Genomic DNA, 27,143 nt, shown 5'->3' on the forward strand with positions numbered 1-27,143 from the left:
TATTTTGGTTTTGAGTGTTTGGTGAAACCAATTGCAGATCTCAGAGCCTAGGCTGCCCACAGAGACGCGTTTTTTTGACGGCCTGCTTATGGGGCGGGCAGCTAGCGGATCGTTAGGAAAGATTAGATGAATGCGATCATTTATGTTTGGGCCTTTTTTGGGCCTGAAATCGCTGATACAACCTTTAAGTTAGTGCATTTGACAACATTGGATTTTTTGGGGTGAAATATCCCTTTAACTCGGAGCTTAAAGAAAACCCAGAACTTCCCGCTCGCATTTACGACTTTGTGGTAGCGTTCAACTCGTTAACTCCAAACAAGATGAGCTGTGGAAATAGTGATCTAGGAGCTTTATTTTTGTTTTATTTTTTACAGCAGATGCCATTGACAAACACGGTGTCTATCCCACACAGCCTTGCTTTCATACCTGTCATGGCGCTGCACTGAATAAGGTCTATTCCACCTCACTCTTGCAGTGACATCTACAACTGGCACAAGGGCAGGACTACCTGTCAATCAAATGAGTCTCGTAAAAACCACAACGATCCAGCCATTTCCCGATGGACAAAATTACGTCTCTCCCTACATTTTGTCCCTCGTTTTATTTGGATATACTTTACAATAAAAAAAGAAAAGACAATCGCATTCATGCAGACTTTACAGTCTAATCATGAAACATGGGCACACTGTAAATTGTCTGAAGTCATTTAATGTGATCATTTATGCAAGATTTTGGTTTATGCATAATTACCATAACTTTTTCAGGCCCACTATATGTAATATGAAAACTCAAAAAACCTCCAAACTAGGGTTCAGCCACATCAAACTTTATTGACTTAGAAAAAAGCATTAGAAAGACTTCCAACAGCTTTGCTTGTTTTTGACACACCAGAGCATGTCAGAGAAACTGAATGGGATGGTATAATAGTTCAGAAATGAACCGACTGGTTCAGTTGAGAAGTCTGGGTCGGCCTGTGATTGATGGATATCACAGTAAGATCAAATCAGGTTCTGATTAGTTGTTGAGAAACTTCTGATAGGATCTGCATTATGTGGCTCGTGATGTGGAGCTGGTCGTAGCCGTGGTGCCAGATGCCAGAGGCATTTTCTTCAGCGTCCGGTTCAGCTACAGAACATGAAAAGGCACAATCAAAATGTGACAATGTTGATGTTAAATACAAAAAAACATTTACATACTCTACACATTTCCTTTCGCAATTACAGTTTATGTATGTTTGAAAAATAATTGAAGTGTACCTCCTCAAACTTGTGGATCTGTCGGATAAAGAAATCTCCATAGCGACGGGCAACCTTGGTGTCTGCAATATGGATCATATCCTGATGGAAGACAATGTGATCTTTTGTTAGTCTGCACTCACAAAGATCATTATTTCATCAGTGAAACATTCAGAACGGAGTATAACTTGGAAAAATATACATTTACTATAGATCTTTAAGACTTTTAGATCTTTAAGTTGTTTGAAATATTTTAAGATCATATCATAGAGAAACATCCAGCCAATTAAAGGCCCACTGAAGTGCCTTGAAATGTGCAGCATTATTCAGTGTGTTTACGTCATTTTCACTGAAACAGGAAGACAGGGCGGGACATATCGAACAGCTTCTCTCCTTTTTTAAAATAGCCAATAGCCTTTAGTTTATATCACATCTCAGCAAGGGCCGTTGAGCTCGGTAAAGCCGCAGTTTCCTCCTAATCTCTAACTGTTTCTCCTCGTAATCTCTTCCATATCGCTTTAAAATACAGCATTCTGTGCAGAATTTAAATGGGTCCGATACGTTTCCTGGTCTGCGTCGACTCGCGCTTATGATCCGCTCTGTGTATCGTGTCTCTGGACCGGAGCAGACTGCGTGCGCTGTGGCGGTTCGCGTGACACTAACATGAAACCAGACTTCATTCGCCCTAATGGAAAGCATATTTACACTGTGAATGCACATAGTGCACTATATTCAGACAATGTAGAAAATAATAAATGTGTGAACGAGTGACTTGTTCACACATGGATTTTTATCGCAGCTTCAGCGTCTATTTATAAAGTAGGAGGCGGGACGCTTTAGATTCTAGAGAGCATTTGATTGGACAGAAAATCTGATAAGAACCTGAAGTGCCGAGTGATCAAAATCATTGATCCAGATTGGCGGAAGTGAGAGAATTTGAATGCTCATTTCTTCTAAATGTGAATTTTGTCAGTTTGGAGCACAAGATAGGAGCATAGATAGTAAGGTTAGCATATTCATACTAAAAGCCAAACAACTTTCATTTTGATTTCATGGGGACTTATTTATAATATTTACGAAATTGTAATAAAATAAGCAGGAAAAAAAAATATTTACCGTATAAATGTCCAGTATGTAAAATAAATAATTAAAAGCTAAAATTGAAATGTCCAAGTTTTCATGACGGTGCAGCCCTATATTTAATCTCATAATTTAAAACCTTAACTTTGTGTTTTTGTCTTTAAACTAGAACTACCTAAGTCAACACACACACACCTTGTCGATGTAAAAGTCGACCTCAGATGCAGACTGAAACTCTCCGTCCAGAGCAGAGATGCCACTGGTCCACACCAGGTTCTTCATCTTGTGTTTGAAGACCAGCAGCTGGATCCGGAACTCCTGCTCAGACATGTCCAGGAATCCGGCCAGTTTGGCCACTGGCATAGTGGTGTAGAGCTTCAGGAAACTGAGAGAAACACACGAGTCAGCTGAGGAGTTTTTATAACAACCAACATGCTCCAGCTGCAAGTAGGGCTGGGCAATATAATTCTAAATAAATTTAAGTTGATGCTAGGAAGATTTGAATTTTTTTTTAGAAACTGAAATATAAGATATATAAATATATATTTAAGGTATTAGGATTTTTACAGAATGCTTTCCACCTTTTTTCAATAGAATTCTTTTTTAATCACCAACATAACAAAACACAGGGACAGGAAACCTAATGGTCAAATAAAAAGCACATTTAAGTATTACACAATACTCACAATAGGGGCTTTTGCACCAGAGGAACCTTTCTATAGTTCCTAGAACTATTGGTGGAAGTATGCGGTTTTTGGTGTGTTCGCACCGCAGCAACTAGGAACTGGTTTTCGGGGAACTAAATTAGCTCCTACTTCAGTGTAGGGTCTAACCCAGCACAATAAGAACTACCAGTGACACAAGTGTCCATTGACTGTCCAAACGTGATCTGCGTCCTCTATCCTCCAGCTGTTGAGGTCTATAAATCCCACGCTTAAATGGTGTCGCTGTGGGCCGGCTTTCATCACTTCAGAGTTCCTGCTACCGGTCCGAATGCAACCAGGAACATGGCCCTGGGGGGAAATTAGTTCTTTGGGAACCGCCCTGGTGGCTAGTTCCTAGAACTGAGTTCCTACAGCTATGTGGTGCAAAAGCCCCTAATGTTTCTAATTTATAAAAATACCATGAATATCTGATCATTTCAGGACCAGACACACCATATAATTCTTGTTCCTCCAGACAGAACTGGCCTAAGCGTGAAATAAAGGGTGTTGTACCTGCGGATGGTGGAGAGCTGCGCCTGCTGCTGCACCTCCTCTGCAAACACTTTGAGCTGCTGCTGGAATGGCTCTTTGTGGTAATTTGGATTAACGTTATCATAGTTTGGAACTACAGGTGACAGGAACTTGGGGCAGGCAAAACTGAACAACTCCTCAAACACCTGTAGATCTCTGAACAAGAGCGGGAAAACAATCAGAACTTTTTAGATGCTGTGTATACTACAGATACATATGTATGTGTGTAACTTTAATACTTTTATTCAGCAATATAATAAATTGATCAACTGACAGTAAAGACATTTACAATGTCTTTATAAATTAAATATCAAGACAAATTCTATATCAAATAAATGAAAAAAATCATGGTTTCCACAAAAACATTAAGCAGCACAACTGTTTTCAACATTGATAATAATCGGAAATGTTTCTTGAGCAGCAAATCAGCATAACAGAATGATTTCTGAAGGATCATGTGACTCTGAAGACAAAATTCAGCTTTGATCACAGGAATAAATTACATTTTAAAATATATTAAAATAGAAAACAGTTAAAAATAAATATTTCCACAATATTACTGTTGTTATGGAAAACAAATCGAATAAATGCAGCCTTGGTGAGCATTAAAGACTTCTTTCAAAAACGTCAAAAATCTTACCAATCACAAATATGTAGTATATAAATATAACTTGTGTTTGCGTTCTCACCCTTTCTGCATGCGGAGCATCTTGTCTCCGTATTTCTCACGGAGCTGCGTGTGAATGCTCTCGTCGATGCGCATGGGGTACATGGTGAGAGCGATGGCCAGCAGTCCGTGCATCTGCTCGTTCTGTTTATTAATCTGAACATCACACAATACATGATTTTGATTAAATATCACACCATTATGACAGCATATAATAGATAGTACAGCAGAACGCAACCAATTCAATCTTAAGTATAACACCACACCAGGAATAATAATGCACAAATATCAGGACTGGTTGAATGTGCTCATGAGATTTTACCCAGTCTCACACCCAGCAAAAAAACAAAAACAAAAAACGCCGCGCCTTTAAGATGTTTTGTATTATTTTAATGACAATGAAAATTCTTATTACTGTGTCCATTTGAAAGAATTATCAAATGAAATTATCCTCATTACTGTTAACCAGCTATTTTACAGTAAATAAAATACTAGAATACATTGCTTTTTTGTTTTATTTAAATCAGCATACAACATAACGAAGCAATACAACAAAACTTATGCAAATGGAACAAATACTTTTGATTTTAAATTCACTGACCATCTCATATTTGTAGGTGGTTCTCTGGAACATGTTTCTGGTCCTCTGGATGTAGAGCAGGATGTTGGCGAAGACACGGATGGCGTCCTGATAGCGTCTCATCATCAGATACGCAAAACCCACATAGTAGTAGGTGGTGATCTGACACTCAGGCACACGTGAATACATGCTCTGAAACACACCATGAACACAACATAATCACACTGACACAAAACCTTGAGACATCCATAAACAGTGACAGTGCTGCTGGGCAGGGTTGTTATCATTAACTAAAACTACAACTATTAAAAACATTTCTGATCATTTAAATAAAGCTGATATAAATAAGTATTAGTTGAAAAACTTAATGTTGCCTTGACAATAAACTGAAATAAGTTGAAGCACTAAAATTATTACCTGGAAATAAATAAATAATGAATATTTAAACAAAAAAACTAATAGAATGCATATAACCAAATTGCAAAAAATATAACAAAAATTAACATCTAATAGTATACAAATAAAAGCTAATACATACAGAGCCAGGACATGGTGGTAAAAAAAAAAAAAAGAGATGGGAGGAAAAATTAAATTTAGCAAAACATTTCCATTCCCCCGAGAAATTGCATTTTTCTTTCGAAAGTTTTTTCCCCATATAATTTTCCTCCCATCACCATTTCCCTTTAGGGGCTCTGTAAACTAAAAATATGAACAAAACTATGATAAACTTAAGGGTACGTTTTGATGACAACCATGTACAAAAAATGTAGTTTTTCCTTTGCGGTTTTCACGTACAGACAAAACTTGCACCTTGAAACCCGTTTTCAAAAGTTTGCGTTTTAAGGCCCCCAAAAAACGGTTGTTGTGTAAATGGCCCCTTAAATAAAATAAAAAAACTAAAGTAACACTGGTGCTGGGCTATTTTATTACCTTCTTGTTGAGTTCGATGTTCTCCAGGACTTTGATGGCCTGATAGTAATCGCCCAGCAGAGAGTGAAGCCTCAGTAAACCCACCAGACTGAAATAACCCAACATCTTATAGAGCGAGTGACGGCCGTATTCTCCAGCCACTGACTCAGGGTCACCTGTAACAGAGACACCAGCGTCACACTGAGATCTGGATAAAGTAGTAAGTGTGTGAGGGCCGGTTGACGGCTTTCACCTCCGCTGGTGTACACCTCCAGTTGACCGTTGATGTTGCTCTTGTCCACCAGAGAGTGAAGAACATTCAGCACGCTGTGAACGTTCCAGATCTTGGGATTGTTCCTCAGGAATTCAATCTCTTCTTCTGATTTCTTGGCAGTCTTACAGCGATACTGACTGAATGACTGGAACTGCAAAACAGAGAGAAATGTTAAAAGGGTCATCGGATGCCCATTTTCCACAAGTTGGAATGATTCTTTAGGGTCTTCATGTAAAGTTTATAACATACTTTGGTTAAAGTCCTCAATGGTTGTGTAAAACAATACCCTTTTACCTCCTCAAAAACAACTGTTCACAGCGACCCGTTTCGGTGAACACATCAGTGACACAGAAGGTGGCAGAACAAGAGGACCAAGAGTCTCCTTAACCACATGCGCTTCGCTCTTACCTGGTAAATGAACTCATCGATGATGTCCCACAGCCACTGGTTAGGAAGCTCCAGAGGTGCCGGTCCATCAGCATCTGAGAACAATACACCACATTAAATGTGCTGATGTAAAACAAGCTCATATTTAAACCTTCTCAAACTCAGGATCTATGACTGGGCGATATGAATTAAAAAAATCCTTTGACAATATTCAACATACATTACCGTTCAAAAGTTTCGTAAAGTTTTTGAAAGCAGTCTCTTACCATGGCTACATTTATTTGAACAATAATACAATAAAACAAATAATATTGTGAACTATAAATTCTAATTTAAAATAACAGTTTTTTATTCGTATTCCTGTGATGCAAAGCTGAATTTTCAGCAGCCAAATGCTGTTCAAAGAAACATTTATTTGCAAAAGAACACTTTTGTATCGTTACAAATGTCACTTTTGATCAATGTAATGTCCTTGCTGAATAAAATAAATGTTTTACTGACCCCAAAAAATTGAAGGGTAGTAGATATGGAAAACAGCAGATATTTTGATAGATTTTTAAAAATAATTATTTAAATGAATCATTAATTTAACAGCCCATATATTAAGACATATTAGCTACATAGCTCATTATTTATGTTAACTGCAAAAATAAGCCAGTAAAAATCTAGCATTTAAAAATATTATTTTTAGGAAATTGAATGGCCAAATAAAATTATCGCAAAGCTGCTTAATTTTATATCATCACACATGTCTGAAATATCACTCAAACCATATTCCATCAGATGCAATTGGTGTTTGGACTCACTGAGGATGTAGTTGAAGAGGTTGCAGTAATTATAATAGGACTCAAACCTCTGGTCGAGAGTTGGACCTCCCTAGAGATGAGAAGACACATGACAAGAGCTGAGACTTAATCTAGGGCTTCTATCTATCTATCTATCTATCTATCTTTATATATCTATATACACTCACAGGCCACTTTATTAGGTACCCCATGCTAGTAACGGGTTGGACCCCCTTTTGCCTTCAGAACTGCCTCAATTCTTCGTGGCATAGATTCAACAAGGTGCTGGAAGCATTCCTCAGGGAGTTTGGTCCATATTGACATGATGCGAATCTCCCGTTCCACCACATCCCAAAGATGCTCTATTGGGTTGAGATCTGGTGACTGTGGAGGCCATTTTAGTACAGTGAACTCATTGTCATGTTCAAGAAACCAATTTGAAATGATTAGAGCTTTGTGACATGGTGGAAGTAGCCATCAGAGGATGGGTACATGGTGGCCATAAAGGGATGGACATGGTCAGAAACAATGCTCAGGTAGGCCGTGGCATTTAAACGATGCCCAATTGGCACTAAGGGGCCTAAAGTGTGCCAGGAAAACATCCCCCACACCATTACACCACCACCACCAGCCTGCACAGTGGTAACAAGGCATGATGGTTCCATGTTCTCATTCTGTTTACGCCAAATTCTGACTCTAACATCTGAATGTCTCAACAGAAATCGAGACTCATCAGACCAGGCAACATTTTTCCAGTCTTCAACTGTTCAATTTTGGTGAGCTCTTGCAAATTGTAGCCTTCCTATTTGTAGTGGAGATGAGTGGTACCCGGTGGAGTCTTCTGCTGTTGTAGCCCATCCGCCTCAAGGTTGTGCGTGTTGTGGCTTCACAAATGCTTTGCTGCATACCTCGGTTGTAACGAGTGGTTATTTCAGTCACTGTTGCCCTTCTATCAGCTCGAACCAGTCTGGCCATTCTCCTCTGACCTCTGGCATCAACAAGGCATTTCCGCCCACAGAACTGCCGCTCACTGGATGTTTTTTCTTTTTCGGACCATTCTCTGTAAACCCTAGAGATGGTTGTGCGTGAAAATCCCAGTAGATTAGCAGTTTCTGAAATACTCAGACCAGCCCTTCTGGCACCAACAATCATGCCACGTTCAAAGTCACTCAAATCACCTTTCTTCCCCATACTGATGCTCGGTTTGAACTGCAGGAGATTGTCTTGACCATGTCTACATGCCTAAATGCACTGAGTTGCCGCCATGTGATTGGCTGCTTAGAAATTAAGTGTTAACGAGCAGTTGGACAGGTGTACCTAATAAAGTGGCCGGTGAGTGTATATCTATATCTATATCTATATATATATATATCTATATATATATATATATATTCACAAAGAATTTTCTTGACTATAAAACACTAACAAGACAAATGAGCAAACACACTCACGCTGACTTTGGCGTAGATATGCCTGTAGTACAGCTCCTTGTAAAGGATCAAGAAAACTGCATCTGTAACAGACAAAACAACATGTGCAAGTCAGCAAAAAAAATTAAAATAAAAAAAACACATACATCATCAAACTGTTCAGTTAAGAGCTGAATTAAGAGCTTCGGATTCCTGAATACAGCAAAAATCTAATTCACTCACCATTACCAACCAGGGAAGCGATGGCTTCTGCCTCAGGCCATGGTGATGTCTTAAAGAAGCGTTCTGTAAGCTTATTCCAGCTGAAATCAAATAAAATATGATGATACGTCAAAATTTCCTTACATACATCAGGAAAGTCCATGTAACCGTACGGCTGTGCACCTGTTCTCATAAACATCCTGGATCTCGTAGATCTTCTGCTCAATGCTCTCGCTGGACACGCGGTTGGCCTGCAGCTCGTAAACCTTCTGATCGATCAGGTCTGAGATGGTTTTATGAAAATATTGCAGGAAGTTCTTGATGACCTCAGGGATCACATGGTACGTCTGCTGGTGCTCATACTGACGTTCAAAAGCCAGATCGGCTTTAGGGTCGCCTGCAGAAGACACATACTTTATATACCTTTATATATCCATCTAGGTAATCAATCTGTTCAAAAGCTTTATTGGGGGGGGGGGGTGGTGGTTCTATGTGAATATAGGTTAAAGTGTAATTTATTACTGTGATCAAACAGCATCATTACTCCAGTCTTCAGTGTCACATGATCCTTCAGAAATCACTCTAATATGATACAAAAGATTCTATTTCAAATAAATGCTTTTCTTTTGAACTTTCTACTCATCAAAGAATCCTGAAAAAAATTGTACACAACTGTTTTCAACATTGATAATAATAAAATAATAAAAATAATGAATGTTTTTTGAGCATCAAATCCGCATATTAGAATGATTTCCGAAGGACACTGAAGACTGGAGTAATGATGCTGAAAATTCAGCTTTGATCTCAGGAATAAATGACATTTAAATAAATATTCAAATAAAAAAAACTTATTTTAAATTGTCATAATATTTAACAATATTCCTGTTTGTTGTATTTTTAATCAAATAAATGCAGCCTTGGGGAGCAGAAGAGGCTTCTTTTAAAAACATTCAAAGTTGTACCGATCAAAACGTTTGAACGGCAGTGTGTGTATATATATATATATATATATGTGTGTGTGTGTTGTTTGTTTTTGTGTCTTTATCTGTCATCTGTATAAGCAGACACTTACCGGTGTGATAGTCATAATCAGTGGGGTAGGTATAAGGGTCATACTGCAGACAAAAAGAGAGTTTACAAAATCATCAATCTGACATGTTAAAATTAAAATGCAAGGTGAGGGCGATGTTTGTAATTAACAAAGAGAATGAAACTTTGGTCTGATCGTGATGCTCCATTGATAAGATCAATAACGTTACACGCTTTAATCTCTTAAACACGCTCTCGTGTCAAAACAGTCACTCACGTTAACCTCTTCCTCTTCATTCGGGACCGGGAAAGACTGTGACATGATGAACGTTTATTCCTCTAGTTGGAGTATAATTCGTTAATAAACCTATAAACCCCACAGCTGCCGCAAAGCACGCGCGGAGGAGAGAGAGGAAGTCCACAGCACATACTTCCGGTGACGCATCCGCAGCGCACAAGGCATTGTGGGCCAGTGGCGGAATCATTTTTCGTAAACTTTCAGATTTTAAGTGTTAAATTAGAAACGTCTGATTGGTTAATCCTGCCCAGTGGCCGATTGCATAAACTGCTAAAACTAGTTTTGCAAGTTAGTAATCCAATTATTTGCTGTAAGACTATTCATAGTTTTTTAAGTCAGTTAGGCTACATAAAACCGTAGATTGATCTCATTTGATACCGAAAAGTTAAGACTGATTGATTAGTGCTACCCCTAACATAGGCTACTGATAGCTGGTCATACTAGTTCTTAAGGCAACTAGTTATCTTTAGAAAATTTGGACTAAACCTATTTTACAATATATTTTCTATGGTGAATGTTCAGTGATATCTAGCTGCATTACCATATGTGTCCAGTAGATGTCCAGATGTTCCTATAATTGAGCAGCATTCACATCTGCCCATCACATTCACTTTAACACTTCGAATCTGATTTATTTCATAAATCTGACTTTTTTTTTTTGTGTGTAGCTTTTATAATGAGGTATTTCGTCCGCTCACAAGATAAATGAAACACCATGGGTTATTGCGATTTTGTCTACAACAAGTCACCCAATCACTATCTCTATAGTGTGGCAATACTAGATCTGATGATTTTAATGAGTGAATTCATGCTTCACTGAGCACTGCTGAACATGAGAGGCAAAAATAGAACGTGTGCCCTTTGAATTAACAATAAATAAGTGAGGTTTTGAAATCCCACATGTGTAGTTTTGTCTCTGCAGTCGTGGGAATGGAGGCTGTTATGAGTTTCAATAACTGCTGCCATATGTCTACTTATTTGGCTTGAAAAAGAGAATAGGAGTAAAGCGGTTCAAAGTGTTTGTTTTGAATTACTTTAAGCCACTCTCTGGCATGTCAGTGCAAACAAGCCAAAATAAAAACACAATAACATGATGATGATGGCTTTCATGTCTGAGTTTGCAGTTATTATTAATACAGGTGCTGCTGCTGAGGGGGATGATTTTCTGTGGATGAAAAGTGTAAATGAACATAAAAAGAGTTAAACATCATCACTAATGGTTAATAGATCATGTGTTCATCGTGCACATCCAAATATTCAGAAATGCCATGCTTATTTATTTTATGTTTATTTATTTAAATCTATCTATCTATCTATCTATCTATCTATCTATCTATCTATCTATCTATCTATCTATCTATCTATCTATCTATCTATCTATCTATCTATCTATCTATCTATCTATCTATCTATCTATCTATCTATCTATCTATCTATCTATCTATCTATCTATCTATCTGTCTGTCTGTCTATCTGTCTAGCCTATATCCATACAGTCAAACCCACAATTATTCAGACACCATATATAATGTTTGATATTTTTTTATTAGTGGGTGCAGGACACTAGTTCATTTAAGTAAGTTAGGATAGCAAGGTTTGACTACCTAAGAAAGTACTGGATAATATAAGGTGACTAACTATACATGGATTAAGATTTAGGGGTAGGTTCGGGGTTAGTACCTAGTTATTACCCAGTTATTGCAATTACTATAAGTACATAGTATGTGCATGAGGAACAGGACTGTAAAATAAAGTGCTACCATATTATATATATGTATAAACCAGTACAGCTTATTACTTCTTCACAAACAGAGTGATTTACAAGAAGAACATAGGGAGGGAGCAGAGACCCCCCCCCCCCCCCCCCCCCCCCCCTCCCCTCCCTCCCTTCCACACACACACACACACACACCAGCATCTGTAAAAGATTCTACCCAAACTCACCTCCCGACTACAGCACGGGCATCCGATAAAGACACACACACACACACACACACAGAGAGCGACTGAAAGAGAAAGAGAGAGAGTCACAGACAGCACAGGCACTTGAGTCGAGGAGAGGGTCAAGACAGTCCAAACCGAGCGCTTCACTTCATTACGCACAGAGAAAACACACAGAGCACAACCCGCAGCAGCACTATACAGAACACACTGCACGAGCGGCGAAGGCACGGGATTTAAGGAATTAAGCTTCACTTTGGAGAATCGATCGTGTCTGAACAGAGTTTTGTGGATTTGGTGCGTCTGGAGAGCCGTGAGGATGCGCGTCTCGGTCCTGCTGCTGCTCTGCGCTCTTTACGCAGGAGACGCGCACAAACTGTCCGCGCTCACGGTGGGTCACCACACTTTATAATCTCTCACATTAACATCATTTATTGTACAACTATGAATAGTCTGTATATAAAAATATGTTTTATAAGATTTTTTGGCTGTTTTAATGGTCTTTAACTGTTTACATGTTTTGTGTTGTCATCATATTAGTAGCCTAATAGACCTGAAAATAGATTTTATTAGTAGTATTATCAGTATAATAATATCAGGCTAATTTTCTTTTTATACTTTAAATGTATACACTGTAAAATGTTTTATCCAGTAGCCTTTCTGTGGCACCATCAAAACTAACAGTTTTTTTTCTTTTGTTTTTTGTTTTGTTTTTCAAGACAAATGTCATTTACCCCAGCAAACGTGTATGTGTCTGATCAGGTAGAAATAATTCCTGATTGTAAATGCACATTTTAACTTGTGGTAATTTTAACAGTGTGTTAAAATATAGTAATACCAATTTTATCATCAGATCCAGAATGAATCTTTATTGGCCAAGTATGTTTAGTGTTTTTTTTTCTCTAAATAAGCCAGTTTGAAATGGGTTTATTTTAGGTTTCGCACTGTGAGTTTGGGTTCATACTCAGAGCATCTCTGTGCTTGTTTTGTGAACAAGCGAGAAGCTCAGATACTAGAGTAAGGTGAGATGGGTAATCATGGGAATCCTATTTAGCCTCAAGAGTAGTGATGTTTGTGCACTCACAATTCAGGAGGGTAACCAAAGATCCACAAGCTTGCTTTCAAACAATCGCACACACACACAGACACACACACACACACACACACACACACACACACACACACACACACTAGCTCCTTACCCTATCCATAGCCTAATTATAACCTTATCCCTAAAACTAAGTCTTGACTCTCAAACAGGCCTTTAAAGGGATCTCAGAAAGAAATGTCCTCACTTTACAGTCTTTGTCCTCACTCCGATGGTCTAAAACTCAAACCGGTCCTCACAAAGTACAAGCACACACACACATGAGAGCTACAGGTGCACACCCACCTCATGCTTTCCCTTATACTGTATGTGACAGGCGCTTGGTTTCGCACGCTAAGTGCTGGGAACAGAGATATTCTCCCTCCCTGCGGCCGCTGGCCTCTACATGGACGTCTGCCTGTGTACACAAGGTTAGGGCTGCTGATTGCGGGAAGCCGCTCCCCATTAACCGAGTGAGAGAGTGAGTGTAGCTTGTCCCAGTGGGATATGACCGCTAGAGAGAGAGCGATGCACAGGCACATTTGTCCGTCCAGAGCCTGGACACAGAGCAGCTTTGACGGACCTCGAAGCCCAAGCATTTCTGTCCAACCAACCCGGCCCTGCCCTGCCGAATGCCAGAGAGGCTTTGCACTTTCAATAGTGAGACAGGAAATGGCCCACTTTCTAATCCATAAATGTTGTTAAATGGTCAATATTTGTGTACCTGTCAGTAGTTGCAACAAATGTAGTATATAATAAAGTGTGCTTTGCAGCTGTTTGGTACCATTTCCATTTGTGGTCACATATTTTGTTCTTTACCAAATGCACTGAAAATATGCAAAGCTATAAATGCACATGTGAGAATCAAATGAACAGATAAAGAAAAAAAAGAAAGATGTGGTACTGGAACAATGTTATTTTAGTATCATTGAGATACATAGTTTAGATTTTTATACATAACATTGTCATTTTAATTTTAGTTAATTTTTTTGTAATTTTTGTAATTTTGTTTATATATATTTTTATTTCAGTTTTTGTTTTAGTTATTTTAGTACATCAACTTAAACTAAATGAAAATGAGAAATGTGATTTTTTTTGTTTCATATTTTATTTCAGTCATAACCTTTATTTTATTTTAAGTAAGGACTTTTTTTTTTAATGGTTTTAGTTTTAGTTAACTAAAATAACCCTGATATGGAATCCCAGGAGTGTTATTTTCTCACTGTGTTGAAACTGATCAGCGCTCTGCTGTGATTTCACGCAGTCCGGTCCCTTCTGGGCCACGAGCCGCTGAGTTTTGGCCTGGCGTTGTGTTCCTGGTGCTGATGGAGGCTGTTAGCACCACAGCCAGAGATACAGTTGCTGTCAATGTTTCTCTGCTGGCATCTGCTGTTGCTCGGCCTTCTGGGATGGCAGCTATGTGGCACAGGCATGAATCAGGGCCTGTGATGACGAGGTCTCCTGGGCACCTGCTGCAGTTCGTGCCGGAAAAGGAAGATATTCTGTTATTTGGGAGAGAGAGAGAGAGAGAGAGAGAGAGAGAGAGAGAGAGAGAGAGAGAGAGAGAGAGAGAGAGAGTAAACAGGGGGATTTAATTTACGCAAGCTTAGGTACGAACCTCTCGCTCCAGAGCAGCAGGGCTCCGTTTAAATAAACTAGCCGTCCTGAGGTGTCAGATTCACCTGTACTAGTTCGTCGTTAGACACAGTCCAGTCGCTTGAGTTGCCATCAGATCCCATCCTGAAGCAGAACAAAATTGGTTATAATAATAATAATAATTCATTACATTTATATAGCACTTTTCTTGGCACTCAAAGCACTTTACATAGAAGAGAAATCTCCTCAACCACCACTAATATCAACCACAACCTGGATGATGCGACGGCAGCCATATTGTGCCAGAAGGCCCACCACACACCAGCTTACTGGTGGAGAGGAGACAGAGTGATGAAGCCAATGAGTATATATATATGGGGATGATTAGGAGGCCATGATGGACAGAGGCCACTGGGCAAATTTGGCCAGGATGCCGGGGTTACACCCCTACTCTTTCGAAAGACATCCTGGGATTTTTAGCGACCACAGAGAGTCAGGACCTCGGTTTAACGTCTCATCCGAAGGACGGTGCTCTTTGACAGTAGTGTCCCCATCACTTTACTGGGGTGTTAGGACCCACACAGACCACAGGGTGAGCGCCCCCTGCTGGACTCACTAACACCTCTTCCAGCAGCAACCTAGTTTTCCCAGTAGGTCTCCCATCCTAACCAGGCTCAACCCTGCTTAGCTTCAGTGGGCAACCAGTCTTGGGCTACAGGGTGATACGGCTGATGGTTTTTTAAAAGACAATATAATTTTTTTTGCTGTCTATTGTCAAAAGCATAGTGATGTATAAAGTGGCCCTTAAAGAGAAGGCGCTTTCAAACCAAACAGTTTTCTGTTGATTAACGTAGCAAATTCACTTGACCAACTTTAAACCCAATGCAAAATCTGCATGAGGAAATATTTCGTTCTTGCGCGACATCCCATCGTGTGGATTCCTATTGAAATTTGCTGAACAACGATAAGTGTGACCGCACCTTGAATCAATCCATGAAGGGGATTATTGGAAGGAATGCACAGTTGTCAGGCTCAGAGTGCTGTGATTTACGAAGGAACGCTCTGGTCGACACCTCTTCGCTCATTATTTACTGGTCGAGTAGGGATGCCTCCACATCTAAACGTTAACAATGTATGTGGGTAGTTAACCTGGAGGTCAGAGGTCATCCCATCTCACTCCTCTTACTCAGCTTGGCAGAGAGGAATGTGGGAGGCAGAGCAGTGCAGCGCAAACCCTCATCTACTTTCTCACACACACGCACGCACGCACGCACACACACACACACACACTTGTTTGCTATAAGAACTAAGCAGACTGATCTCAGAGCAGCGAGCTGCTGCATTATGTTGTCTTCTATGTCTCTGATGTCCCCAGAGTGTGCATGTGAAGTTTTAGCTCAGAATACCCCACAGATATTTTTTTGTAGCATGTTAAAATTGTCACTTTCTGAGAGTGAGCAAAAACGCGCTGTTTTTTGTGTGTGTCCCTTTAAATGCAAATGAGCTGCTGCTCCCGCAAAGAGGGCGGAGCTTCAAGAGCTTGTGCGTTAGCAGCTCCACATTCATGCACAGAACATTTCAAAAACTTTTAGCCTTTTATGTTCAAACCAGGGTCGACAAAGATGGAGAGACTCAAGAAGAAGTGACAATATGTAGAATGCAACAGGACATTTCTGAATGGTTAGTTGACGAATTTATATCGCTGATTGCATAGCATAGCTTTCATGATAATTTATAAATCATTAGCAGAGTTTATGTAAATTTTAGGTTTATGTAAGTTACATTTTATGGTTAGTGGTGATGTCACTAACCCGCGAAGAATTATTGTAGTCATTACCAGTCGTTTGTTGTAGTCCTTAAAAAGCGATTTCTGTAAAATAAAATGTCTCCCTTTGCTTTGAACATTAAGCGTCTAACTTTGCAGAAGTTGTTTATGCTCAGATAGCAACATTACACACTAACTAAAGTTAAAAAAAGTTAAATGATAATCAACCACCCCTTTAAAGAGGCTGTAATTGAAGGATGGGCATTATATAAATTAATACACACATAATACTCATTTCATATGCAAAGAAGCTGTTTAAATAGTCTTAAAATTACAGTAAAACCACAAGTTTAGTTGTAAGGATCAGGGTGAGACAGGGTGGAAAATGATCATAAGAAGGTTTTGGTGAAACCAAAATTTTACTAACATCAAAAACATTACTAACATAATATAGTAATGTAGAATCTATTTTAGTGAACCAGAGTTTAATAAACACATTATCACCCTGTTTTCACCAGTAAAACTGTTCTACATATCAGATGCACATTTGCATAGGAGAAGTCTCATAACTCAGCTGTGCCAAATACCTTTGAAAATCATTAGGAACAGTTCTGTTTTCTGCACCAGTTCCACATATAGCACTAGCAGCACATTTTCCACATTTGCTTTCTTGAGTATGACACATTTTTTCATGAGGCGAATTTTGAGCTACTTCAAGCAATACTGTGCACTAATAGGGAAAATTGACACAAAAGGGAAAATGCTGTCATCATTTGGTCATCCTCATGTCGTTTCAAACCTACATGAATTTCTTTCGTCTGTGGAACATAAAAGAAAAATTATTGTAAAGTGTTTAAAATATTTTGAGATTTGTCTTTTTTGTCCATACAATAGAAGTCAATGGTGACCAAAACTGTAAAAAATATCTTATTTTCTGTCCGAAGAAAAAAAGAAAGTCATACAGTTTTAGAACATGAGGGTGAGTAAATGATGGCAGAATTTGTAAACATTTTGGGTGTACTGTCCCTTTAACAGACAGAAAAAGCCAGTAAAATCTAATGTTTGGTGGTTTCAGACGGAATAAAAGACGGCCATATTGTTTGTCGTTCCTCCGTGATTTTCCATTTTTAAACCGCTTGAGCTGGTCTTCCCTTCCACACCTCCCTTCTGAAATCCATGTATATCAGTCACTTCATAACAGAGGCTGTTCAAATGGTGGCCGGTATTCATACGCAAAACTATGCACCTGCATGAGAAGAAAAAAGATATTTTTTCTCTCTCATCCTTCACATGACTAGCAGCAGGCTTTCCCTTTTCTTGCCGATTTTTCACAGCAATTAAAGGCTTTTCTCTTTGATTGAGTTAATAGCCTGGATCTAGGCTGTCACTTTCTTCCATTTCCACTATGCTGGAGACTAACGATGCCTAGCCAATCCCAGGAAGCCCCCGTCGGGACCCTTTCACACGTCTGCGGGCTCTCTCTCACTCTCTGCCTGGCCCCCATTGACCCTTTGCGGCCAAGGTGTGAGAGGCCTCTCTGGGTCTGTGGTCGGGAGGCCCCCCCAACCTTTCTGGGGCCCCTCGACCCCCATGTGGCCCTCTGTGGGGCACAATGCACTCTCTGCTGGAGGTTGGCCCCTGGATCACTGCTTTCAATCCCACAATGCCTCACTGCCAAAAAGGGGTAATAGGATTTGAGGTTTGTGTGCTGGTGGGTCTTCTGAAAAATATGTCATTTTTCTCTCTCCTCATTTCTTTCGGTTCCTCCAGCTTAGCTTTTCATCTATATTGATTTTTTTCTCTGGGAGGGAATGATAAAAACAAAAGATAAAGAAAAAACAAAAGGACGGGGCTGCTGTGGAGCACTAGAAGAGTGATTCGGGAAAAACAGACCATGGCTCGTTTTGTCTGCACTTCTTTGCAGTAGGTTAGAAGATTATTCACATAAACATTTATCCTCTCACACATCTGTTGTGGTAAACGGAAGCTAAGGCATGTTCGCTTGATGTGCGAGAACTAATGAGGTTCATTCTCGTGTTACGCAGCACGTTTGAGCTTCAGTAAGAACCAATGAGGTTTGTTCTCATGTGTTACGCAGCACGTTTGAGCTTCAGTAAGAAGAATGGACCTCATTGGTTCTCACTGAAGCTCAAACGTGCTGCGTAACACATGAGAACAAACCTCATTGCTTCTTACTGAAGCTCAAACGTGCTGCGTAACACGAGAATGGACCTCATTGGTTCTTACTGAAGCTCAAACGTGCTGCGTAACCAATGAGGTCCATTCTCGTGTTACGCAGCACATTTGAGCTTCAGTAAGAAGCAATGAGGTTTGTTCTCATGTGTTACGCAGCACGTTTGAGCTTCTGCTATAACCAATGAGGTCCATTCTCGTGTTACGCAGCACGTTTGAGCTTCAGTGAGAACCAATGAGGTCCATTCTTCTTACTGAAGCTCAAACGTGCTGCGTTACGCAGCACGTTTGAGCTTCTGTAAGAACCAATGAGGTTTGTTCTCATGTGTTACGCAGCACGTTTGAGCTTCTGTAAGAACCAATGAGGTCCATTCTCGTGTTACGCAGCACGTTTGAGCTTCTGTAGGAACCAATGAGGTTTGTTCTCATGTGTTACGCAGCACGTTTGAGCTTTAGGAAGAACCAATGAGGTTTGTTCTTATGTGTTACGCAGCACGTTTGATCTTCAGCAAGAACCAATGAGGTCCATTCTCGTGTTACGCAGCACGTTTGAGCTTCAGTAAGAACCAATGAGGTTTGTTCTCATGTGTTACACAGTGCGTTTGAGCCTTAGAACATGCTTGATTCTCGCTCATCAAGCATGTTCAATTGAGCTTCTTTTTATGTTCACTGATCAATGTTTATATGTGAATAAATGTCTAAATTCAATCTGTTCATCATATAAAAAGTGATCGTGTCTCTCTAGAAATTTTTGACTTATCCTCTCAGTTCATATGGATTAGTGCGGGCTTTTCGATCTGGCTATAAAAAGACTTCATTAAGGTCTTTCTGCCATTTATCAACCTTCCCTCAGAAATATTATATGCATCACTGCTTTAACTCCTAATAATTAGCTCCAATTAGAACCAAAAAGTCCTTCTACAAACTGAAACCTTTTTAAGTTTCACAAAGGATTAGTTCTAGTCAAGTTCTTCAGAAATACTGGCTCTCGAAAGTACCTAGAAACCAATAAACTCATCTGAAGAACTTTTTTATCTTCCAAAGAGCCATATAGCAAACTTGATCAAGCTATACACTGGAAAAAAAAAGAAAAAGAAAAGAAAAAACTGCAAGAAGGGGTTTCTTTGCTGAACCACAGAGGAACCTTTATCTCACTCCTTAATTAGTGATTTCTAGCTCATACTTAGGTTAGTGTTGCTGTTGAACAAACCGCTTGCACTAAATATTAAACTTTACACTAAAAAAAATGATATGTTGGCATTAATTAACTTTTTTATGGAAACAGGTTCCACATAACTGGGTTAAGTTAAACAAATATAATGTGTTCATGTAACTTAAACATAATGGAGTTAAGTAATTCTAAGCGACCCAATTAAACTCTGAGCTGAGTGTTAAATGAACACTGAAGCGGTGTTAAAGTTAATGAGATAATTAAGTGAATAATTGAGTGATGATTGAGCATTATTGAAGACACCTGATGATAACAAGCAGAATCACTGAATGAGAAAACCAGAATTTAAAGTCACCATTATGGAGATCGGTGTGTGTTTTAGTTGGGCTCTTGACCCTCACATCGTTATCTTTAGATTTTGTTTGGTTGCTGTACATGAGTTATAACAGCCAGATGAACAAATAAAAAAGGTGATCTGATGGTGTTGGTTTTGTTTTAACATAATCATTATTTCACAATCATTTTACCTGAACTCATATAGAACCCAATTTCTGAGTTAAGTTTACCTTATGGATTATAGCAGCACTGCCATTGTAGAGCATATCATTTTTAACCTTTTCAATGAAATCCAAATGATCAAATCTATAAAATAAAATAAAAAAATTTGTATGTAAGCACACAGAGACATCAATATTTAGCGTATGAATCTCAGCAATGGTGACAAACAGATCGCCTCTGAACATAAGCTCATTATTTATTCATGCAGAAATGCATGATGGGAGCCATGAATGAGTTTTGATTGGTGCCACCCAGAATGCACTGCAACATGCTTTATAATTGTCACCATTGTTGAGATTCACAGTCTGATTCTTGATGTCTGTGTGTGCCTACAGTATTATTATTATTTTTTTAGAAGTTTTTCTTTTTGTTTCTTTTTTATTGATTTGATCTTTTGGATTTCATTGAAAAGGCTAATAATAGTATGCTCTACAATGGCAGTGCTGCTATAATCCATAAGGTAAACTTAACTCAGAAATTGGGTTCTATATGAGTTCAGGTAAAATGATAGTGATATAATGATTACGTTAAAACACAACCAACGCCATCAGATCACCCTTTCTAATTGATCATCTGGCTGTTATAACTCATGTACAGCAGCCAGACAAAATATAAAGTTAATAAAGTGAGGGTCAAGAGCCCAACTAAAACAAACACTCATCTCCATAATGGTGACCTGAAATTCCGGTTTTCTCATTCAGTGATTCTGCTTGTTAACATCAGGTGTTCATCAATAATGCTCAATCATCACTCAATTATTTGTTTAACGTAACCCAGTTATGTGCATCCTGTTGACATAAAAAAGTTAATTAAAGCCAACATATCAGAACCTGTTGTCATAAAAAAGTTAATTAAAGACAACATATCAGAACCTGATGACATAAAAAAGTTAATTAAAGCCAACATATCATTTATTTGAGTGTGTTGAAGTTACATGACCAAATTATGTTTGTTTAACGTAACCCAGTTATGTGCATCCTGTTGACATAAAAAGGTTAATTTATGGAACCTGTTGACATAACAAAGTTAATTTATGGAACCTGTTGACATAAAAAAAAGTTAAGTAAAGCCAACATATCATTTTTTTGAGTGTAGAGCATAAGTTGCCATGCACATTTGAGCAAATTACTTGAATGCAAAATTGCGCAATGCTTTTTTCTAGGAGATTGGAATTATGATTTTCAAATTAGTGAAACGATGCAATTATCTTTTGTCCTTGGACTGTATGCAACATCTAGCAACCACATAGCAACACACAACAATCTACTTCAGGAAAACCTGTTTGAAAAAATGAATACATAATATATTAATACATGGTAACACTTTACAAAAAGGTGTATTAGTTCAATGTTTTAACTAACATGAACTAACAATGAGCAAAACATTTGTTACAGTACAAATGTTAACACTGCTTTAATCTTTGTTAATGTTAGTTAAAAATAGAGCTGTTCATTGTTTGTTCATGTTAGTTCACAGTGCATGAACTAATGTTAACAAATACAACATTTGATTTTAATAGCGTATTAGTAAATGTTGAAATTATTATTAACTAAGATTAATAAATGCTGAAGAAGTATTGTTCATTCATGTTAACTAAGTTAGCTAACTAATGTTAACTAATGAACCTTATTGTAAAGTGAATAAATAATACTGAAATAGCACTGCTAGTGGCACAGACATTGCACAAGTCTCTGATGTTTGTTCAGAAAGAGTCCCGAATGTGATCCTGTCACTGTTCTCATGGTGCAGAAAGCATCGGAGGTCTGTTTGGACTGGTTCTGGTCCTCTGGTGTCTCTGGGACCAGCTGTTGATGCTGTATACAGACAGAGGTCGTGGGTGGTTTCAGATTCCCCCGGAGATGTTCAATGGACGTGTCTCGGTTTGGCTGCGGCTGAATCGATTGCTGATTATTTGGCCGTGTCTGGGTTTGTGGGGTCTCGTTTGGGTTGATCTCAACTGTTGAATCGCTATGTGTCTTGGCCGTGATGAGGTCTTGGTGGTGGCCGTGTTGGTTTTGTCCATGTCTCGGACGCCAGCTGTGACCGAATTGAACCGCGTTGGCTGAAATTGCTTGGCCTGGTTGTGAGGACTGTGAACTCTGTCTTGGTCGCGATCGCGAGATGACCATCGTGGCCGATTGTGTTTGGCTCGGCTCTCCGGGTAGAATCTGTTTCCTGACATCTCTGTCGGGACTCCTGCGAGCTCACTGACAGCAGCGCTGAAAATGACGGAGCGGAAGGGGCACAGGGTCACAGCTGCAGAGACCAGAGGGAGATAAAGAAAGCGCATGTGTGTGAGAGAGACACAAAGAAAACGCAAGAGAGCGAACAGGGTGAGAACAGAGAGAGAAAGACTGTGTGTTTGTCAAAGATAAAGACAGAGAGAGAGAGAGAGAGAGAGAGAGAGAGAGAGGGGAAGAAAGAGATTTTGTGGTGGGACTGAGAGTTTCGAGGGGGGTCTGGGTCAGTGTTAGCCATGATCTCAGACAGCATGAGTCTGTCAGTCACAAACCGGCACACACAGACCCCAAACAACAAACTCCAGACATGAGACCCTCTTATTCACGACTTAATGTTCATTCATTCATAAACATTCTGAATTAAGGGTAAAGAGCAGCCTGTTGTGGCAGAGCAGAGGATGATGAAGAGGACTGTTGTCCTTTTGAAACACATTTTCTGTCACACATAGAGACAGGATGTACTGCTGTCAATCAAAACAAAATTGAAATCGCGAAAGGCCAAGTGCAATAATTAAACCTCAAAAGGGGTGTGATTTCATTAAATAAATATATCGCCTACGTGCAAAAAATAAATAAATAAATATATACATAAAATAACTGTGTGGGCTGAGAGATGAACAAAAAAAAGTGGATTTCACTTTTTGTCCACTTTGAAGGTCAAGTACAATAGGTTCTACAATATAAAATAAAATTCAAATAACAGAATAAAATAAAAATAATTATAGTGACACCCAACAAAAAATCAAATTTAGCTGTGTGTAGACTGAGAGCTGGAAAACAAATTGATAAAAAAAACAAGATTTTACTTTCAGTCCACTTTAAAGGTCAGTTAAAATGTGAATGCAAAATTGGGCCCCTTTTCATTAAGTTTGCATTTGGCAATTAAATTTTTTTTTTTAATAAAATAAAATAAAATGAACTAATGAAATGAAATAAAATAAAAAGCAACAAATAAAAATACCTGTAGATTGAGAGCTGAATACAATGTGAATGTGAAATTGGTTCCTTTTTCATTCAGTTTGCTTTTGAAATAATAATGACTACTAGGTCACGCAGTTCATTTACATGTAAAATTTTAGTAGTAAAAAAACATTGTGGTATATCTAAAACAAAGCAAAACAAAACATGGCTGATATCAAGAGAGCAAGGTGACCAACTCAGAGTCCAATTACACTGATCAGAGACTGCTCTTTTATAGCTCAGAGACTTTAAGCTATGTTTAAGCTATATTTTCGTCACCTTTGTTTCAGACATTTCTCAGAATGTCTGAGGAAAAATTAAAATAGTCATAAATAGACAACTGCTAACATACAGGAACAGTAGAACGATAAAATGATTTTTATAGCAGCTAGGAAGAGTTCATATTGAGAGCTATGACTTTTTATTGACTAAGGTATGGCAAATCTGAACATATTTTCAGATAGTGTTGAAAAGCGTTTTAGGAGAGAATTAATATATATTTAAAAAATATATAGCCTATATATAATAATTCATAAAATATAAGCTCAAATGATCTGATCTGCTATCCACATTGATTCTACATCTCTATATTATGGTGTTATTGTAGACATTTTCAGAGAAACATCTGAAACAAATTGGTCCAAAACATCACCAAGATCTTAATTTAGTCTCCTAAGCTATGAAAGAGAAACCAATTACAAGAGAGAACAATTACACTTTCCTCTAGGAACACACATACAAGGGCATTCAGAAGAGAAGGATTTAATAACCAATAACTCATAGCAAAATGAAGTAAAAAAGGTCAGTTTTGTCTCTGTGCTCTCAAAATACCTATTCTGATAAGCCTGAACCAGCTTCTTTGCCCCACACACACACACGCACACGCACACACACACACACATCAACTCTAGATTTACGATCAGAGATGACAGCAGAGCTGTCTCCCATCGCCAGGGGCAAAGGGCTGATCCTCAAACCCCCTCTGAAACCATCTTCCAGGTGCAGACTTCCCTCACACACACCCACACTCACAGAGAGAGAGAAAGAAAGTCATTTGTAGGATGTCAGCCAGTGCTAATTTTTGAGTGGGTAATGAACCTACCCATCAGCTTAATATGAAGAATCTGCTTCCTTTCAACACTACTTTGATTTTCTTTCGAAGTTCCTCGCGGCTGATTTATTGGCCACAGGTGAGTGTGCCTGTGTGTGTGAAAACCTTTTCAAGTTATTTTTGCCTTCTCCAGGTTAACCGATTATAACTCATCAACATTAAACACACACCTGTGCAGATAATGTCCCGACACAAAGCAAGTCGATTTCCTGTCCACTCTTGAATTCGTCGATGAGGTGATGTTTGCAGTGTCATTGAACGTGCATTGGTGCACAAAGAGCAAAATACACAGTATTCAATCAATGTGAGTGTGCGAGTTGTTTGTGGTCGGACTCGTACCTGTGCAGGTGTGAGAGTGACAGACAGATAAAAGATCTGCACGAGAGCCCGTCAGCACCTCTGCCTTTCTCCCACAATCCCTCATTCACAAACAAGACGTGACATGGGATGGGAGACGTGGAGGGGTGTGTGAAGGCTTTTTGTCTGTGTGTGTTTTGTTTGCACTTGTGTGTGTGTGTGTATTAATCACTAAATGAATGTGATGGAACAATGGAACAGTGTGATGAGCTCAAAAGATGCCAAGCCCTTCACTGGCAACTAACATGAGCCCACCAAAAAAACATCATAACAGTATAACATACTATAATAATTGGGTTTCACTTTATTTTTATTGTCCTTTTAACACATTCTGTTGACTATAAGTAATGTTGCACCTACATGTACTCTCATTAGAGTATTAGTAGAGTAGTAGACTGATAGGGTTAGAGTTAGAGGAAGTTGACATTCAGTTGCAAAAGTTATATTTATCAAAATAAAGTGTTACCAATACTTGAAATGTATTTGCACAAAATGCACAAAAATAATTATGCTGCCTTCTAGGATACTTTCTTTAGGATGAAGGTGTCATCATATGTATTCTTCCTGGAGATTACAACAAGCTAAGTGAAAAAATTATAATACAGATTTTGAGTTTTTTTTGTCTTATTGGCTCTTGAATGGTTTAATAGCGCTTGAATGAATGATAGCGTCATAATGTAACGCTAGCAAAAAAAAAGCTGTGTTAATTGCATTAAATATTTTTAACGCGTAAAGCTGAAAAAAAAATTATCACATGTATTAACACTTTAATTTTGACAGCTCTAATAAATATAATTATATATAATTGATTAAATATAATTGATTAATATATTATTATTAATATTTTTAAATATTAAAATTATATTATACAATTATATTTCTATTTAATTTTTAAAAGTATAATTTAAAATAAAATCTAAATATAATATCATTTTAAATTTTAAAATATATTGTTAAATATATAAAAAAGGTTTATTTAAATAGCATTTGTTACTTTACCCAATATTTGTATGCTATGTATTTTTACACTTATTAAAGAATCACATTTTGCTTATTAATAAGCTCAAATCTCTCTCTGTCTGTCTTTACAGTTTCTGCGTGTGGAGCAGGATAAAGAATGCAATACGGATTGTTCCGGAGCTCCTCGCAAGCCGCTGTGCGCATCGGACGGACGGACCTTCAGTTCCCGCTGCGAGTTTCTCCGCGCAAAGTGCCGTGACCCTCAGCTGGAGGTCATCCGAGGCCAATGCAAAGGTCAGAGTTCACCAATCATGCTTGAGCTGCTGCTGGTTGGCCTGATGCCCTTTGTGGGCCAGGGTCGAGGCGAGCAGGGTTAAATCCATCAAGGGATAAATGATTCTTTGACGAGACAGAGTGGGATTTTACAACACATTATCCTCTATGACGTTTCCAATTGTACTCTTAAGAGGCGTTCACACCAACAGTGATTTTTAACAACAAAGCTACCTGAACTGAGGCGACACGATTGATGCAGACCACTCCTTATATTCCGTATCATTAGAAAAAAGATAGAAAAAAGATATTTATATATAAATATATAATATAATCATAATATAAAATTTAAATAAATATCCATTAAAATGTTTTAACTTACATTTAATGCCTCCTCAACAACTTTTCTTTTCTCATGATGTAACCAAGGCCACATAACATTCACTATTCAATCAAAACCGGAAGGATCAAAGCAAGTTAGACGGTGTTTTAATTTCCTATTGATTGCACATGCCATTTTACGTTGTCTATAAAATCACCATATTTGAACTGGGAATGTAATAGGAAATATATAGCAGTATTTATGATCGGTGAATTTGAACTAAATACAAAATTTGTGCTTTCTGACAATTTTGAAACATCTTTGCTTGGCGTAAAGATCTTGATGGGGATCTTGTCCATGTAAAAATAAATGTAGTGGTGCATTCATATCTGTGGAAGATCGGTGGTCATTTGTATGAGAGACTGACAAAACACTGTCAGTATCCACAGAGGTCAAAGGTCAGATGGCTCTCAAACACTCTCATTGTATTAGGCTCGGC

At 38.5% G+C, this 27,143-nt stretch overlaps 2 protein-coding genes across 5 annotated transcripts in view; one reads left to right on the forward strand and one right to left on the reverse strand.

The window, feature by feature from the left end:
• Positions 1-805: 805 nt before the first annotated feature.
• On the reverse strand, positions 806-10,242 carry eif3s6ip (eukaryotic translation initiation factor 3, subunit 6 interacting protein). The gene is made up of 15 exons (XM_056248249.1): positions 10,090-10,242; positions 9,856-9,898; positions 8,967-9,180; positions 8,805-8,884; positions 8,604-8,665; positions 7,174-7,243; positions 6,389-6,462; positions 5,960-6,131; positions 5,728-5,882; positions 4,819-4,989; positions 4,240-4,373; positions 3,533-3,706; positions 2,511-2,700; positions 1,257-1,337; positions 806-1,125 (listed from the first exon to the last, which is right to left on the reverse strand). Exons 1-15 carry the CDS (start codon positions 10,132-10,134, stop codon positions 1,048-1,050), a joined length of 1,743 nt encoding a protein of 580 aa, XP_056104224.1. The 5' UTR covers positions 10,135-10,242; the 3' UTR covers positions 806-1,047.
• Positions 10,243-12,140: 1,898 nt separating this feature from the next.
• Positions 12,141-27,143, forward strand: part of smoc2 (SPARC related modular calcium binding 2) — a 43,222-nt gene continuing 28,219 nt past the window's right edge. For all 4 annotated transcript variants that reach the window (XM_056248250.1, XM_056248251.1, XM_056248252.1 and 1 more), the window contains exons 1-2: positions 12,141-12,442; positions 26,181-26,343. In XM_056248250.1, coding sequence (XP_056104225.1) covers positions 12,371-12,442; positions 26,181-26,343 — 235 coding nt within the window. In that variant the 5' untranslated portion in view covers positions 12,141-12,370. The remainder of the gene's footprint in view (positions 12,443-26,180; positions 26,344-27,143) is intronic.

The sequence above is a fragment of the Rhinichthys klamathensis genome, unplaced genomic scaffold (assembly GCF_029890125.1).
Source record: "Rhinichthys klamathensis goyatoka isolate OS25496 unplaced genomic scaffold, OSU_Roscu_1.1 h1tg000053l_1, whole genome shotgun sequence".
Classification (NCBI taxonomy): domain Eukaryota; kingdom Metazoa; phylum Chordata; class Actinopteri; order Cypriniformes; family Leuciscidae; genus Rhinichthys; species Rhinichthys klamathensis.

Coding starts and splice junctions, on each gene's coding strand:
- eif3s6ip (XM_056248249.1), bottom strand. CDS start 10,134: ATGTCACAGTCTTTCCCGGTCCCGAATGAAGAGGAAGAGGTTAAC. Junction 8,885..8,966: donor CAGGATGTTTATGAGAACAG/GTGCACAGCCGT, acceptor ATTTGATTTCAG/CTGGAATAAGCTTACAGAAC. Junction 6,463..7,173: donor CCTCTTCAACTACATCCTCA/GTGAGTCCAAAC, acceptor TATTGTTCTCAG/ATGCTGATGGACCGGCACCT.